This window comes from Bison bison, unplaced genomic scaffold (genome assembly GCF_000754665.1).
Source record: "Bison bison bison isolate TAMUID 2011002044 unplaced genomic scaffold, Bison_UMD1.0 scf7180017864495, whole genome shotgun sequence".
Classification (NCBI taxonomy): Eukaryota; Metazoa; Chordata; class Mammalia; order Artiodactyla; family Bovidae; genus Bison; species Bison bison.
In genome coordinates this window covers 10,740,416-10,757,786 of record NW_011495054.1, presented here as the reverse complement: position 1 = coordinate 10,757,786, position 17,371 = coordinate 10,740,416, and the positions used below count along the sequence as shown (strand labels likewise).

The window sequence follows — 17,371 nt, the reverse complement described above, 5'->3', positions numbered from 1 at the left end:
CACAGCCTTTACTACGTTGAGGGTAGATTTGATATTGATAACACAATTGATAAAACACTTCAGTTGAATTTTAACTTGGAGTTAAATGTTCTTATTTTGTATTCAGAGATGGGGTGGGGGACAGCTGTGCACTGGCAAAGAACGCCTGTGCAGCTGGGCGTGATTCTGTGGCTGACGCTTAAACTCTGATCGAGGTGTGTTACCTTGAGGTAAGCATGGTCGCAAATACTGGTTTATTGTGAGAGGATGTTTTGGGGCTAGTTTGGAGTAACAAGAGGATGAATGTCCTTTTTAGTTTGGTTTTGAAGGTCTAGCTCTGTTTTGTTAATTTGGCTACTATTTGTCCGTTTTCTGAGACTAAGCTTCCAAAACAGAGTTTCCTGCAAATTGCTGAAGTGACTTCCTAAGTGACACTGAGGGGGAGAACGAGGTATATACTTTTCTCTTGTGTATAAATGGCACCTTTGACTTGTCTTGTTAGAAATATATTGAAGTTGCCCTTGATGAAAATTATTCTCCTTTGAAATAGAATTGAAATTTTATTTGTGCATTTCCCCTAAATGTAGTCAGTTCATGTTCTCATATTAAACATGAAAAGCCAGTAAACTTGAAACAAAACTAGTTCAAAGGTTTGCTCATTTTTTTGTTATAGTTGTTCAGTTGCCAAATTGTGTCCAAGTCTTTGCTACCCTGTAGACTGCAGCATGCCAGGCTCCCCTGTCCTTCACTGTCTCCTGGAGTTTGCTCATCATATTCATGTCTTTTGAGTCAGTGATTTTATCTAATGATCTCATCCTCTGGTGCCCTCTTCTTTTGCCTTCAGTCTTTCCCAGCATCAGGGTCTTTTCCACTGAGTCAGCTCTCCACATCAGGTGGCCAAAGTATTGGAGCTTCAGCTTCAGCAACAGTCCTTGCAATGAATGTTCAGGACTGATTTCCTTTAGGATGGACTGATTGGATCTCCTTGCAATCCAAGGGACTCTCAAGAGTCTTCTCCAACACCATAGTTGAAAAGCATCAGTTCTTTGGTGCTCAGCTTTCTTTATAGTCCAGCTCTCACACCTGCACATGACTACTGGAAAAACCATAGCCTTGACTATACAGATCTTTGTCTGCAAAGTCATGTCTCTGCTTTTTCATATGCATTCTAGGTTTGTGATAGCTCTCCTTCCAAGGAGCAAGAGTCTTTAATTTCATGGATGTAGTCACCGACTGCGGTGATTTTTGGAATCTGAGAAAATAAAATCTGCCACTGTTTCCACTTTTCCCCCGTCTATTTGCCATGAAGTGATGGGACCAGATGCCATGGTCTCAGTTTTTTGAATGTTGAGTTCCGAGCCAGCTTTTTCACTGTCCACTTTCACACTCATCAAGAGGCTCTTTTAGTTCCCTCTTCACTTTCTGCCATTAAAGTGGTGTCATCTGCATATCTGAGGTTGTTGATATTTCTCCTGCTGCTGCTGCTGCTAAATCACTTCAGTCGTGTCCGACTCTGTGTGACCCCATAGACGGCAGCCCACCAGGCTCCCCCGTCCCTGGGATTCTCCAGGCAAGAACACTGGAGTGGGTTGCCATTTCCTTCTCCAATGCATGAAAGTGAAAAGTGAAAGTGAAGTCGCTCAGTCGTGTCTTAGCGACCCCATGGACTACAGCCCACCAGGCTCCTCCACCCATGGGATTTTCCAGGCAAGAGTACTGGAGTGGGGTGCCATTGTCTTCTCTGGATATTTCTCCTAGCAATCTTGATTCCAGCTTGGGATTCATCCAGCCTGGCATTTCATGTGATGTACTCTGTATATAAGTTAAATAAGCAAGGTGACAATACATATCCTTGACGTACTCCTTTCCCAGTTTGAACCAGTCTCTTGTTCCATGTCTGGTACTGACTGTTGGTTCTTCACCCATATACAGGTTTCTCAGGAGGCAGGTAAGGTGGTCTGGTATTCCCATCTCTTGATGAATTTTCCACAGTTGTTGTGATCCATACATTCAAGCTTTAGTGTAGTCAGTGAAGCAGAAGTAGATGTTTTTCTGGAATTCCCTTGCTTCTCTATGATCCAACGAATGTTGGCAATTTGATCTTTGGTTCCTCTGCCTTTTCTAAATCCAGCTTGAATATCTGGAAGTTCTTGGTTTCACATACTGTTGAAGGATTTTGAGCATTACCTTGCTAGCACTTGAAATGAGTGCACTTCTACACTAGTTTGAGCATTCTTTAGCGTTGCCCTTCTTTGAGATTGGAATGAAAACTGACCTTTTCCAGTCCGATGGCCATTGCCAAGTTTTCCAAATTTGGTGACATATTGAGTGCAGCACTTTAACAGCATCATCTTTTAGGAGTTGAAAGAGCTCAGCTGGAATTCCATCACCTCCACTGGCTTTCTTTGTAGTAATGCTTCCTAAGGCCCACTTGACTTCACACTCTAGGATGTCTGGCTCTAGGTGAGTGACCACACCACTGTGGTTATCTGGTCATTAAGACCTTTCTGGTATAGTTCTTCTGTGTTTTCTTGCTACCTCTTTTTAATCTCTTCTGCTTCTGTTAGATCCTTATTGTTTCTGTCCTTTATTGTACCCATCCTTGCATGAAGCTATGTCAAACATAAAATGAGTTGAAATACACGTGGTAGAAAAAGCATCCTAGAATTAAAGTAATAGGCATTTGGAAGCACGATGAAGAAATACTAACATTTTTTTAGAGATTGGTCTTATGCTGACCTTCAGTAACTGATTGCCAATTTTCTTGTGTCAGCAGATTTTGTAACTTGATGAATATTAAGGTTTTTAGAATATTGGGCACTATGGAAATAGAATAATTAAGAATATACTTCTGGTACACAGCTATTTTTCTCCTGCCTTTTTCTAAGTTGACCAGGTGAACCATTGATAATCTGTTTGTCATACCCGCAGATAACAAGTAATCTTGTAGCTTGTATTTTAAAAAAATTCCCCATGTGGATTACATTATACCCTGATTAGATCTCTTTAACATTTAAAGGATTCTAGGTTCCAGTTTTTTACCAATGCAAGAAATGGTTTGGAGTGCTTAGATCTTCTTTGACTTTTAATGTGATGTTACTTTGATGTATCCTGTCTTCATTTCCCAGAAGTTATACCCCTTTGTGTGAATTTCCCAAGATTTCAAAAGTAGCACGTGCTCAGAGAATTAGCCCTCCTTTATTAATATCTTTTAAGTTTATGCCCTTGTAATCTTGGGCATACTGCATACATGATAGTAATACTTCAGCTTTTCCAATGATTTAAAGATTTAATTCGCCACAATAGTAGGAGTTTCAAACCATAGCATTCTTTTTATTTGGCCATGCCATGTCGCTTGTTGGATCTTAGTTCCCTGACCAGGGATCAAGCCTAGGCCCTGGCTTGAAAGTGCCACGTCCAACCGCTGGACAGCCAGGGAACTCCTAAGCGGCACCATTCTTGTGTGCTGCCGAGGCCGGGAAGGGGCTGTCCGGACTGCTCTTCGTAGTTACACAGCACTCTGGCTGGTGTGGGGTCCATTCCACCTTCTTTGCTTAGCTTCTGAAATTCAGCATAGGAGTATTTCTGATCAACTGCTCAGTCTTACTGTGGGCTATTGTTCTTTCTCTTAGTTTAGGAAATTAAGTTGTGCTTAAGTTTTCAGAAAGCAGCGCTGATGGAAAGAATATACATTGGGCTTCAAGTTGGAGGATATCATTTTGACATTGTTATTTAGCTGTTTAAATGCTGGTTATATGAAATAATGAATTAATGGTTAACTCATAGTGTTATCGGGGGATTAAAGTGAAGAAAGGCATGTGAAAGCACCTAGCTACGTGTCAGCTTATAATTCAAAAGCACCCAGCTAGCTCAGTGGTATAAAGAATCCGCTTGCCAAGGCAGGAGACACAGGAGACATGGGTTCCATCCCTGGGTCAGGAAGATCCCCTGGAAGAGGAAATTGCAACCCAACTCCAGTATTCTTGCCTGGGAAATCTGTGGACAGAGGAACCTGGAGGGCTCCAGTCCACAGGGTCGCAAAGAGTCGGACACAACTGAGCGACTAAACCACAGCAACAACAGTAGCCGTTTAGTCAGCTCTCATGGCAGTGTGCCTGGTGCTTAACACATTACAGATCCTGTCTGATGGGATTCTCTCAGTGACTTTGCAGAGTGGGTGATACGGACTCCATTCAGCACAGGAGGGAGTTCAGAGAGCCCCTGATACAATATGCTCCAGGTCACACAGCTGCTTCAGGGCAATGTTGGGATTTGAATCCGATCTGTGGAAAGCCTGCGCACGGAAAAGTTTCTGTACCATAGGCACCAGTCAGGAAAATGGTCATTTCATTGGCACTACTGTGAAGGCTGATAAAACTAATTTCCATGTTTGTTAAAACTAATTTTCCAGTTGTGTGTTCTGTTAGTGGTGTGTCTGTGGTTGTCTTTGCCCACTTACCTGTTGGCATCTTTCCTGATAATCTCATGAATTCGCACGAGCTCATCATGTGTTGGTTACATAGTTAACCTGTCTGATCTGACCAGACTTGAGGCAGCAGTTGATGACATTTTCCAGGTCCACACAATTTTATACTTAGGTATGTTTGCCTGTCTTCCTCTGTACACGGACCCTTCATATTATCATTTTTCTTTAAGTTTATTCTGTAAAATGTATTAAAAGGCTTTTATTCCGAGTCATTACCTTATTCTGGAGACTCTTTACTGTGTTAAGAAACAGTGTGGTGTGGTCTGATTGCCAGCGATGACTTCCGTGTCACACACAGGTTGAACAGTTTCAGGTAACTCTTAGATCTTGTATTACGGGAGTAGGTCAAAAGCTGTAAGAAAGACGGCTTCTGTTTCAAAACACAATCTTCTGTATGGTTAAACACAATCATTCTGTTGTCTCCACGTTAATGTTATACTTGAGTGCCCTTTGAAGCAGTCTGATGGGAGCCAACCAAGAAGCAGTGGTGTTGTTGAGAATATATCCAGTGTTTCTCTCCTCCCAGCAAAGTCCCTGCGTTCGTGAGGATGATTGCTCCCGAGGGCTCCTTGGTGTTTCACGAGAAAGCCTGGAACGCATATCCCTACTGCAGAACAAGTAAGTCTGGTTCCCAGAAACCGTCTCGCCCCTCTGCCCCGCACGCCCAGGGTCCCCCCCTTAGAGAAGGGTGACTCCGGGTGGGGCCTTCTGTTGGGGGGGTCTGCGAGAGCTGTGGCAGGAAAGCAGCCACGGGGTCCCTCCCCCAAGCCTTGGTGAGGGACATAGTTCCTTCCCAGATGACAGGCTCCCTGAGATCCTTGTTGACCAAGCAGGCTCCAAGGGCAGCAGATAAAAGGAATACAGAAATCTTACAGGTTACCCTCACGCACGAGCGTTGTTTGATGTAGTTTCAACAGTATCTTGCTTCCATTGCCACGTGGTGGAACTGTTTACTGTTGTTTGTTCCGTCAGCCTTGTAAATGGTGTTTTGCTCTTGTGACGTTATTCCTTTTACCATTGTTTTAAAATTACTTAAAATGATTAGATTGCAACTCCACAGTCTTAACATAGCCCATATTGTCATTTGTTTAGAGATTGTGTTTTGCAGATCTAAACCAAATGTTCTGTGTTGGCAGGTAGTTTAATCTTTGTGACATTAAATATTGTGGCAAACTATTTTGGCTCCAATTAATATTCTGAAAATTTTTCCTCCTTTGTTGCCAACCTGTTCCGGTATGCCTCAGTTGTAACGGTGAGTAAAACTGTTTCTGTATCACGTAGACTTCACCTTTAAACTTCGCCCTATGTAGTAATTGCTTTCAACTATCTGTTGCTTTATTTTCCTAAAACTGCCCACCGCTGCATGGCCCTCCTCTGTTCTCCGGGCACCAACTCACACTCCACCACATACTCCACTATTAAGGGGCTCTTTGCAGCCTTACCGCGACATCTCCCTCTTGACTTTATTTTGCTTCTGCTACTCGCTTTGAACGTCACATCCGCTCAGCACACCTCACAGCTTCTGCAGCGTTAGCCCTGTGTGCTACATGTCAAGCAGGGTTGTGTACGTTATTTAAATGCATGCAGCAAGCAGTTGGTTGGCCTGACAAGTCTGTAAAAGTTGGCAGCTAACGATTCTTTGTCACCTGAGGACCAGTCTTCTTGTAGAGTCAGAGCGTGGACGCTCGTGCCTGGGGATCGCGCCTGCAGACACAAGCCCGAGAACCGGCCAAAGGTCACTGTCATTTTGCTGTTGTGTTTTCTGCAGAACGAATATATGAAAGATGATTTCTTCATTAAAATTGAAACGTGGCACAAACCAGACTTGGGAACGTTAGAAAATGTAAGTCTTTGACTCTGGGCTTTCAGTGTAGAAAGCCTCCGAAATGGGGATACCATAGTCATTGTGTCTCCGCCAGCATGCCGCCTACGGCCTTAGATGCGCGCCCGGCCACGCTGGCGTGTGTCAGACTGCTGCGGTGAGGCAGGCTTGCCGCCAGAAACCAGTGGGCCTTCCCTGTCAGTTCCTTGCCTTGGTGTGTGAGTGGACTTGGTGAGGCTGCTGTTTTTGTCAGCAACTCTCTTTATCTGGGATTGGGAGAGGGTAGGTAAACAAAACTCACAGATAATCCTTAAGCCAGTTTCAGCTGTTAATTTTTTTTAAAATTGTTTTTCTCATCTCTATTTGCCAGAGCTCCTGTGCATAGCAAAATTGATTGCTTTAATTTTCACCTCCATTCCATTTGGCCTGAATTATTGGTTGATTTCAGAGAAATGCCCAAAAGGCAGGAAGGAAGAAGTTACTTGGAATAATTTACAAAAATGTTGAAAAGCTCCTGACTTTTACAAATCGGTGCACTTTTATCCCTCAAGTGAATTACCAGAAAGTTGGTTACGACTTGGTATAGTGTCTAACTTTCTGTGAGGTTTAGCAGGGAGCTTGGGAGGGCGTCTGTGTCTGCTATGGGTTGATGCCCTGGCCCAGAGGTTCCAAGGCCCGTGGTCCCTGGACCAACAAGCAGTGAGTGGCATCTAGGAACTTGTTGGGAGTACCGATGCTGACGCCTCACTCCCGAGTGCGCTGAATCAGAGTCTGTGGGGGCGGGGCCCTACAGTCTTTTTTCTGGTGGGCATTCCAGTTTGAGAACGACCGTTGCAACCTTTTGATATTCTGTTACGGGAAAGTAAGTTTATGGGTAATGGTGGTAGAGTATGTTTTTCCTCTGCTTTTCTGTTACTGGTGCCAATCAAAGGAACTTTTGAACTATAACTTTAGAGTATTTAACTTGAGTTTATCTTCAAGATGATCACTCACTTGACTTGTATTTTTTTTTTTCACAGTAACTAAAATTTAGAGTCTGAATGAGGTATTTTGGTATGCATGAGTCTATATGATTTAATTTGCCATCTTTAGCATTCAAATGGGCCTGTCTTTGGCAATTTTTAAACAGTTCTTTATGGGTTCATTGATGGAATTTCAGAAGTAAATGACTGGATGACATGAGGAATAGAGGTATTGACATCCTACTGAAGTGGAGTACCTTTGCTGCTGCTGCTAAGTCGCTCCAGTCGTGTCCGACTCTGTGCGACCCCGTAGACGGCAGCCCACCAGGCTTCCCCGTCCCTGGGATTCTCCAGGCAAGAATACTGGAGTGGGTTGCCATTTCCTTCTCCAGTGCATGAAAGTGAAAAGTAAAAGTGAAGTTGCTCAGTCGTGTCCAACTCTTCGCGACCCCATGGACTGCAGCCTACCAGGCTCCTCCGTCTATGGGATTTTCCAGGCAAGAGTACTGGAGTGGGGTGCCACTGCTTTCTCTGGAATACCTTTAGGGTGAATCAAATTCAGCAGAGGTTTTAGAACTTACAGTGCAGCTTCTTAGAATCTAATTACAGTGTCACCTTCTGTTCGTCTAGGACTTAGAGGTTTCAAGGACTTTGTCATTTATCAGTTGGGTTAAACATAGGTGAGGTTGAGTTTTTGCATTTGTCATCTCTAAGAGTTACCAGAAACTAACGGTGACCGATGTCTGTGAATCTGGCAGCACTCTCTCCCTCCCTCCAGCCTCAGACAGTTGGTTTCATGAGATAGCAGCTTGGGTGTTTTCAGTATGGCTCTTGATGTACTCTGAGACTCAAGATAAAGATTATATATGGAAGCGTACTAGCTTTGCCTAACGAGAAGAGTCTTAAGCTGGCCTTGTTTCCTTTCTGTTATTTATAGGTACACGGTCTAGATCCCAACACGTGGAAAACGGTTGAAATTGTCCACATAGATATTGCAGATCGAAGTCAAGTCGAACCAGCAGTAAGTACTACGTACAGCTTGGTAACATTTTCACCTGTTACCTCTTACCTCTGAAAGTTCTTTTATTTGAGTCTTGTATGACCTACGTTTCTACTCTGAAGTAAGTTTGGAGCTCAGCTGTGGGTCCAGAAAGAGGTCAGAGCAGCACAAGAGGTGAGAGCAGGAGTTGGGGGTTGTTTCTCGTGTGGATGTCACCTTTGCACAGGTGATCGCTTTAAGAAGTCTCAGTATACCCGGGTACATAGGGGTTTGCTTTCATTGAGAGAAAAAAAACCAAAACATTATTTTACAAGAGTTCTCTTTAGTTTCTTTAGATACCATGGGTCCCTTATACATTTGAAGTCTAATTAAGAGAGCAGAATTTTAACTTAAACTTTGAGTATCAGTTCAGTCTCTCAGTCTTGTGTGACTCTACGACCCCATGGACTGCAGCACGCCAGGCTTCCCTAGAGCTTGCTCACACTCATGTCCATCCAGTCAGAGATGCCATCCAACCATCTTATCCTCTGTTGTCCCCTTCTCTTCCTGCCTTTAATCTTTCCCAGCATCACTGTCTTTTCGAAGGAGTCAGTTCTTCATATCAGGTCGCCAAAGTATTGCAGCTTCAGCTTTAGTATCAGTCCCTCCAGTATTCAGGGTTGATTTCCTTTAGGATTGATTGCTTTGACCTCCTTGCACTCCAGGGGACTAGTCTTCTCCAGCAGCACAGTTCAGAAACATCAGTTCTTTGGCACTCAGCTTTCTTTATTCTCCAACTCTCACATCCATACGTGACTGCTGGAAATACCACAGCTTTGACTAGACAGACCTTTGTCAGCAAAGAAATGTCTCTGCTTTTTCATGTGCTGTCTAGGTTGGTCATAGCGTTTCTTCCAAGGAGCAGACATTTTTTAATTTCATGGCTACAGTCCCCATCTGCAGTGGTTTTGGAGCCCAAGAAAGTAAAGTCTGTCACTGTCTCCATTGTTTCCCCATCTATTTGCCATGAAGTGATGGGACCGGGTGCCATGATCTTAGTTTTTTGAATGTTGGGTTTTAAGCCAGCTTTTTCACTCTCATCTTTCAGTAACTCGTGGCTAAAGTTGTCATTTGTGGAAAACAGTTGATGGTAGAATATCCCAGTTTAAGAGTTGTGCAGCTTTCACTTTTGAGTCTTCGTGGATGTAGGTACATGTACTCTAGACTTTTGACTTAATTTTTAAAAAAAACATAGTTTTCACTTGCAAAGGACACTTTATTCCTCACCAGCCCCACCCCCCCACCACCAGTTAAGACCCTTGTTATTGCTTTACCCCAGTAAATGTTAACTCCATTCTTACAGTATGTGGGGCACAGCTGTGGCCTTTTTACGTGCTGAACTAGCCGGCCGCCCTCTCTGCCTGCTGAGACTTGGCGGTGAGGGCGGCACCTCTCGGTTTGTCATGTCAGCGCGACGTGTTCAGTTAGGGTCCCTTTCCATCTCAGTTTCGGCGCTTATTCCCCGGACTTAAGCAGTGGTGTAAGATGAACCGAAAAAAAAACTAATAAATGTCTGGTTTTGCCATTGAAATTGAAAGGTAAGCTTTCAAGAACAAAGGTTAGACCTCTTCTCAGAGATCACCGGGGTGGGGAGCACCTGCAGCGACCCTCTGCTCAGCCAGGCCCTGTTCTGTGGCCCCTCCCTGATGAGAGCTGTGAGCGCTGATAAGGGTCCCTTGTCGCAGAAATTCTGAGGTTTTGGTTGTGCTGTCATTCGAAGTTATTTTAGTTTCAGAAATACTTTTCATCTCTGAAGTTATATCAGGCTGTTTTTTATCCTTAGAAATAAATGTATGTTCTCTTTTAAAAACCACTTTCAGATGTCTGTCTGGCCCTTTATTGTTCTTGGTATCTCTTCTAGCCATGAGCTCGTGTTTGTGGGAGGGTGGTGACAGGGTGGAAGATGACTGGGTTTGGGTGAGTTGATGGCTCGGTCGGGAGAGCTCAGATGCCCGGAGCAGCAGTGCGTGCAGCCCACGGGGTTGGGTGCTCCTGGGAAGGCGTTCAGACCCTACTGTGGGTGCTGACAAAGGTATGCTGGCCACATGAAGTGGTCCAGCCTTGTGGCTCAGAGGTGTGCATTGCACGTTGTTCTCCCGCAGAACGCAGGCACCTCTGTGGAGCCACCGGAGGGGTTTTTCGTTCCTGTCCTCAGGCCACGGTGGGCCCCCAGTCAGCGTTTGCAGGCGAGAGCCCACCCCAGCGGCTCCAGGTGGAAGTCCCCGCCGTGCAGAGGCGCGGCAGGTTAGGCTCTTGGAAGGACGTGTGGGTGGATGGACAGGGAGAGGCTGGGCGGGCCGGTTGAGGGGGGTCTCCATTGTGAGTCCAGGGCAGTGGCGCTGAGGACGTGCGATCAGAAGCTAGATTGGCTTCAGATTCTGCGGTTGCTGCCTGCCAGCTCCTTAGTTACTTAGCCTCTCTGTGCCTGTTTTATCTCGTGTAAAATGGGGCTAATTACCTCACAGGATTAAGCGTGAACACTTAGAGCAGTGCCTAGTGGAATAAATCTTTGCTGTCATGGTCATTATTCTTAGCAGAGTTCTGAGAACCTGTGTACGAGCGTGGTTTGGGGGGTGAATAAGTATGTATGTGCGGTTTTTCACATAAGTATGTGCAGCTTTCTGTTTCATCATTCTTAGCTCCCGTTTTCCAAGTTACCCTTTAAAGATTAGTTGGATAATTACTATTGTTGTTTAGTTGCTCAGTCATGTCAGACTCTTTGTGACCCCATGGACTGGAGCCCTCCAGGCTCCTCCTCTTCCCAGGCAAGAATACTGGAGTGGGTTGCCATTCCCTCTCCAGGGGATCTTCCTGACCCAGGGATTGAAGCTGTATCTCCTTCGTTGCAGGTGGATTCTTTACCGCTGAGATATCAGGAAGTGAAAGTGATGTCGCTCAGTCATGTCCAACTCTTTACTACCCCATGGACTGTTATAGCCCACCTGGGTCCTCTGTCCATGGAGTTCTCCAGACAGAAATACTGGAGTGGGTTGCCATTCCCCTCTCCATAAGCCCAGTAAAATAATAGCCTGTTGTAAAGTTTACTGATTTTACAGTACCTTTTTCTTTATTGTGATAATATACATATTAGCCCCTTTTAAACGTGCAGTGGTGTGAAGTGCATTCACAGTGTTGTATGGCCATCACCGCCATCTAGCTGTAGCACATGCTCACCTCCCCAGAAGGACACCGTCCCCGTCTGCCCACACTGCTCCCTCCCCCCAGCCTCTGTGCCACTGAGTGTCTTCTGCCCTGTGGCCTTGTCTGTTGTGGACGTTTTGTATGGGTGGAGCCGCTGCAATGTCTGGCCTTCTGTGTCTGGCTACTTTTACCTCGGTGTGATGTTTCCAGGATGCGTCCACCAAGTAGGGCGTGTCACCCGTCGCTCCTTTTCACGGGTGCAGACCAGTCCAGGGTGTGAATGCCACGTTTGGTTTGTGCGTTCTTCTCTTCGTGGACATTAGGGTTGTTCTCACCCTCTGGCAATTGTAAACAGCGCTGCTGTGAACTGTGTGTCATAGAAGCGTTTGTCTGTGTGTTTTCTCAAGTCATGGAAACTATAAGTGCAGATGATATCATGGAGGGATTCTCAGACCTTTGGACATTTTTTAAAAAAGAGAAGAGTCTCAACATGCGTATTTTCTGCTATAAAGGGGAGAGGGGAAGGAATGCTGTGTGGTGGGAGGTTCGGGTGCCCTTGACAGTTTTGGCGTGTGTGAAGGCCGAGGTGGATGAGACTGGCGTCGTCGAGGGGCTTGGGCTCTGCCTTCTGAGAGCCTCTCGTGTGCCCTCTGCTGGCACGGACGGCTGCCCTACACTCTCCCTTAAGGTTCCACCTGATCTCTTTGGCCTCCTCTAGTTAATGTTAGTCCATGGGGTCGCTAAGAGTCGGACACGACTGAGCGACTTCACTTTCACTTTTCGATTTCATGCATTGGAGAAGGAAATGGCAACCCACTCCAGTGTTCTTGCCTGGAGAATCCCAGGCACGGAGGATCCTGGTGGGCTGCCGTCTCTGGGGTCGAACAGAGTCGGACACGACTGAAGCGACTTAGCAGCAGCAGCAGCAGCAGTTAATGTTTGCATCAGATTAGCTTCTGTTGCAAACACCTAGACCACCTAGCCATCCTTCCCTCTTGCCAGACCCAGTTTGGGTTTTCTGTTGAATTTATTTGTTCATTTGATTCTGCACTTTCATGTTCCTTGGAAATTAGAGCCCACGGTGTCAAAGGAGGCTTTAAGGACGCATTTGCATTTCTGAAAGGGCAGTGTTGTAATAGCAGTCAGCCCCTGTCGCGGGGCTCAGTCGGTGTGGCTGGCACGCCCCCAGTAGCTCCTCGAGGTTGCTCCAGTGCCCTCGAGGCTCACACTACGGGTGAGACAGACCCAGCACAGTGAAGTGGTTGACGCATGGTGGAGTCTGGGGTCCTTCCTCTCGGGCAATAGCCTGTGTGTCCTGCAGAGTCTGCTTTGGGGGATTTCACCTTTCTTCGCATCAGTCTTCCCCTCTTCTGAGTTTCAGCTCTTGTTTGTCTCATTGCTGTGTCTTGTTCTGTGTTCAGGAACCTATCTGCTCTTCACCAAGTGGCTGCTTGTGAATACTTGTCAGATGAGCTTAATGAGCTTGAGTGCAATGAAGAAACTAATTGCTCGCACCTGGGTGGCTGGGGCGACCCATTGCGCACTCCGTATGTCCGTGTGGGCTTGTGAGTCGCACAGCCTCTGTAGCAAGATTGCAGATGTATGTCCTCTTAGCCCCAGCAAAATTCCACTTCTCGGAATTGGTCCTACTCAGTCTGAAGCAGTGTTGTGCAGTTGCTGAATCGTGTCCAGCTCTTTGTAACCCCGTGGACTGCACACAGCACGCCAGGCTCCTCTGTCCTCTTCTGTCCTAGAGTTTGCTCAGATTCTTGTCCATTTAGTCAGTGATGCTGTCTAATCATCTCATCCTCTGTCACCCGCTTCTGCTCCTGCTCTCAGTCTTTCGCGTCATCAGGGTCTTTTCCAGTGAGTCAGCTCTTGACATCAGGTGGTCAAAATATTGGAGCTTTAGCTTCAGCAGCAGTCCTTCCAATGAATATTCAGGGTTGATCTCCTATAGAACTGAGCAATTTGATCTCCCTGCAATCCGAGGGGCTCTCAAGAGTCTTCTCCAACACCACAGTTTGAAAGCATCAATTCTTCGGCGCTCAGCCTTCTTTATGATCCAGTTCTCATATCCACGCATGATTACTGGGAAAACCATAGCTTTGACTAGATGAACATTTTGTTGGCAAAGTGATGTCTCTGCTTTTTAATACACTGTCTAGGTTTGTCATAGCTTTCCTCTCCATGAGCAAGTGTCTTTTAATTTCTTGGCTGCAGTCATTGCCTGCAGTGAATTTGGAGCCCTAGAAAATAAAATCTGTTGCTTCAGTGTGAAGTACCAAATACATAAATGTAAGATTTTTATAAGGAAACGATCTGAAGTCTCAAATGTTTCTCCATAGGTGGGGAACTAATGTGAATGTGGTTCACCCGTTTGGTGGAGTTCAGTGCAGTTTCCAGAAGGGAGTGAGCCTGTTTGTACTGATAGGGACTCCTTTCCAGGATAATGGGGAGGGAACAGGATAATATCTATGTGCATGCATTTGCTTGCTTACGTATAGACAGTTGAGAAAGACATATAAGATGGTGGTCATGGTGATTCTTCAGCAAACGTGGGTAGCTAGATTAGATGCGGGGGACAGGGTAGACGGGGCCAAGTCTGCAGAGGTGTGGACGGCGTAGGGGGGCGACCTCTTTTCACTCAGCGTGGGGTTTTCTGTTCCTACACGACAGATCACCACAAACGGAGGGAAGGGTTGTGTGATGTAACCTCATCAAGGGATGACAGCCCATCACCTTTGCCTTAGTCGCTTGGCTGGAAGCAAGTCATGGGCTCCACCTGTTCTCAGGGGAGGTGATTACTCAAGATCATGACTCAGTGCGGGGAGAGGGGTCATCTTAGGATGTGACTGCCACACCAGCGATCACTTGTTAGTACCTAAAACTTGTTCTTTAAGGATAAACTGACGCTGGAGTTGGGAGCTTGGTAACTGAGAATGGGCCAAGGTGGATTTCCAGCAGGGAGACCTGCAGGTGTGGAGATCCCTCCAAGCTCAGGCTGGTACCTGAACTCCTGGAGGGCTTCCCTGGTAGCTCAGCTGGTAAAGAATCCACCTGCAACGCAGGAGACCCCGGTTCGATTCCTGTGTTGGGAAGACGCGCTGGAGAAGGGATAGGCTACCCACTCCAGTATTCTTGGGCTTCCCTGGTGGCTCATCAGGTAAAGAATCCACCTGCAGTGTGGGAGACCTGGATTCGATCCCACTCCAGTATTCTGGCCTGGAGAATTGCATGGACTGTATAGTCCACAGGGTTGCAAGAGTCAGACACAACTGAATGACTTCACTTTAGTCTCAGTCCAACTTAATTCCTTGGTTTTCATTTTGTGTTTAATGAACCCTAGTTTTTCTTGAACGAGCTAATTTTTCTTAAAACACCTTTAAATGGTTGAATTTCTGTCCTGCATATTGCTGCTGCTGCTGCTGCTGCTAAGTCGCTTCAGTCATGTCCGACTCTGTGTGACCCCATAGACGGCAACCCACCAGGCTCCGCTGTCACTGGGATTCTCCAGGCAAGAACACTGGAGTGGGTTGCCATTTCCTTCTCCAATGCATGAAACTGAAAAGTGAAAGTGAAGTCACTTAGCCATGTCCGACCCTCAGCGACCCCATGGACTGCAGCCCACCAGGCTCCTCCATCTATGGGGTTTTCCAGGCAAGAGTACTGGAGTGGGGTGCCGTCGCCTTCGCCGAATATTACTTGCTTTAAAAGAAACAGAAACAGTTGGTTAGTAATTTTGAGGGGGTTTAGCCAAGTCTCTCCTTGCCTGGAGAATCCCAGGGACGGGGGAGCCTGGTGGGCTGCCGTCCGTGGGGTCTCAGAGTCAGACACGGCTGAAGCGACTTAGCAGCAGTAGCGGCAGCAGCCAAGTCTCCCAAATCAGGATGAATATGAATTGGGTGGAAGTTAAGAAACCAGAAGTTGGGAGTGAAGCTTGAATCTTTTTACTCCACCTGGTGGGCATTTTCTGTCACTGCAGGTGGATTTAACCCAAACATAGCCCTCAACACCATTTTAGTTCACAGCATCTGTTGACGTCTTTGAGTATCTGTCAGTGCTGGTTTGCTGGTGTCAGACAGTTCTCATTGTACGCTCTCTGGGTTTGGGTCACGCTAATGTACCATATTTCACCGTGCACGGAAGGGGTGTGATTAGATCCGCAGTGTCACTGAACGCTCAGGTTGGGGGCTTTGACGTCTTTATGTAATCGAAGGATGACACTATCAGAATGACTCTGTGAACTTCTGCCAGTGTGATGCAGTCACCGAGCAGTTTGCTACAGGAATCATACATACATTTAAATTGATGGGTTACTTGGTTTTTTCCCTCGATGACTTAATGGGAAGTCTGCATAGGACTCTTACTGTGGCCAGTATTTTCTGTAATTTTCTAGAAGATGCATCTCTGCCTAATGAAAGAGCTGAGCAGTCTGCGATTCCAGTGTAAACATCCCCGCCCGGTTATCAGATTTCTTGTTTTAGTGAAAAGAGGCATTAGAGTGCAATACTAGGATGTTACATTCTTTAAGAAGGAAGGCGCCTTCTGCTCGTGATTCCAGCAGGCTCCAAGCACACACCCCGCCGCCACTCACCTCCTGTGTCCCCTCAGCCTCCCATCCCTCCCCCATTTCAGATATAACCCGGACGTCACTCCTGAAAAGCCTTCCTCAGTCAACCGGGTTCCCCTTGCGGGCCTGGACTAGACTGATCATCTCTGTGTTTCTAGGACCCAGCAAGGTGCTCATTGCCTATGTCAAGAGCTTTTCAATAAAGGTTTGGTGGGAAGGTGCAGATTTTTTCCCCTGTGCGGTATTAAAATTAGGGGGTGGGGTGAGCAACAGTTTGGAGGAAATGAAGTTTTTATCGTTAATATGAGTATTAAGTGAGCAAATGCTGCTTCAGTTTATTCTTCACTAATCCTAGACCATGATGTGTATATGATGTACCTTCAGTTCTAAAACACTCCTTTCTACGTGAGCAGACACCTTTCTGTCAGATTAAAAAGTGTTTTGGTTAGATCAGATTGTAAGAAGGAGTCAAGGTGTCCAGCATATATTCCAGTGGAATATAAGCTTCAAAGTATTTTTAATTTCTAAAGTTGTTCTTGATACATAACCACAGTAAAAAGTTGAGAATTCTTTAAATGTCCTGATGAAATGCACATGCATATCTTCAACTCATTTCCAAAATATACACAAATGAGTCAGTTGACATCTGCTTCTGCTTTTTTTTTTTTTAAGGTATAAATTTGAATCTGGCCCCTTTTAATCATCTCCAGCACTTTGTCTAAGTAGCTTCCCATGATTTGTATACAAAAGTCACTTCCCAGGAGAGGGAGACTCTTTAAAGTGTGAGCTGAAGTGTACACACGATTAACATCAGAGAGACCTTCATTTTTGGAAGTAATTTGAAAGAAAATGAGCACGGTTTAAAAAAAGAAAAAAAATTGGAACCACATTTTTAGATATTTGTGTGTAACCAGAAAGGATTGTATCAGCCTTCCTCTATAGTCTGTGCTTCCTCTGAAGTACATGTGTGGGGCTTGATTTTTAGCATTTCCAATTCTTTTTTCATAGAAAAAATGTTCAGATTTTTAAGGCTCACAGGTGTCAATAATAAGCAAATATTGATAGCCTCAAAGTATTAAGTTGTTCGGTAGATGTAGTTTAAAACTATAGCTCCATTCCAAATGAAAATGCAGCAAGTTTAAAGAGAATGATTTTTCACCCTCGTGTCAACATCTTAGGGTGTATTGATTAAAAGTGAAAGATTTTTCCTAAATGAGGCATTTCAAAACCAAGAGTTGCCCAGTTTTGTAAGCTTGGTGCTGGTTGTCTGAAGATGGTATTCCTAAAAGGAGGAGACAGGTTGGAAACTCACATGCTGTATTGATTCTGGGTCACAAACAGGATGTGATGTGCTCAGTTTGGTCTGATT

At 45.5% G+C, this 17,371-nt stretch overlaps 1 protein-coding gene across 1 annotated transcript in view; it reads left to right on the top strand.

Moving 5' to 3' along the window:
• The window catches only part of PITPNB (phosphatidylinositol transfer protein, beta), a 56,805-nt gene that overhangs the window by 7,712 nt on the left and 31,722 nt on the right, over positions 1-17,371 (top strand). Inside the window, exons 4-7 of the mRNA XM_010828857.1 lie at positions 4,992-5,083; positions 5,710-5,717; positions 6,234-6,308; positions 8,187-8,270. Coding sequence (XP_010827159.1) covers positions 4,992-5,083; positions 5,710-5,717; positions 6,234-6,308; positions 8,187-8,270 — 259 coding nt within the window. The remainder of the gene's footprint in view (positions 1-4,991; positions 5,084-5,709; positions 5,718-6,233; positions 6,309-8,186; positions 8,271-17,371) is intronic.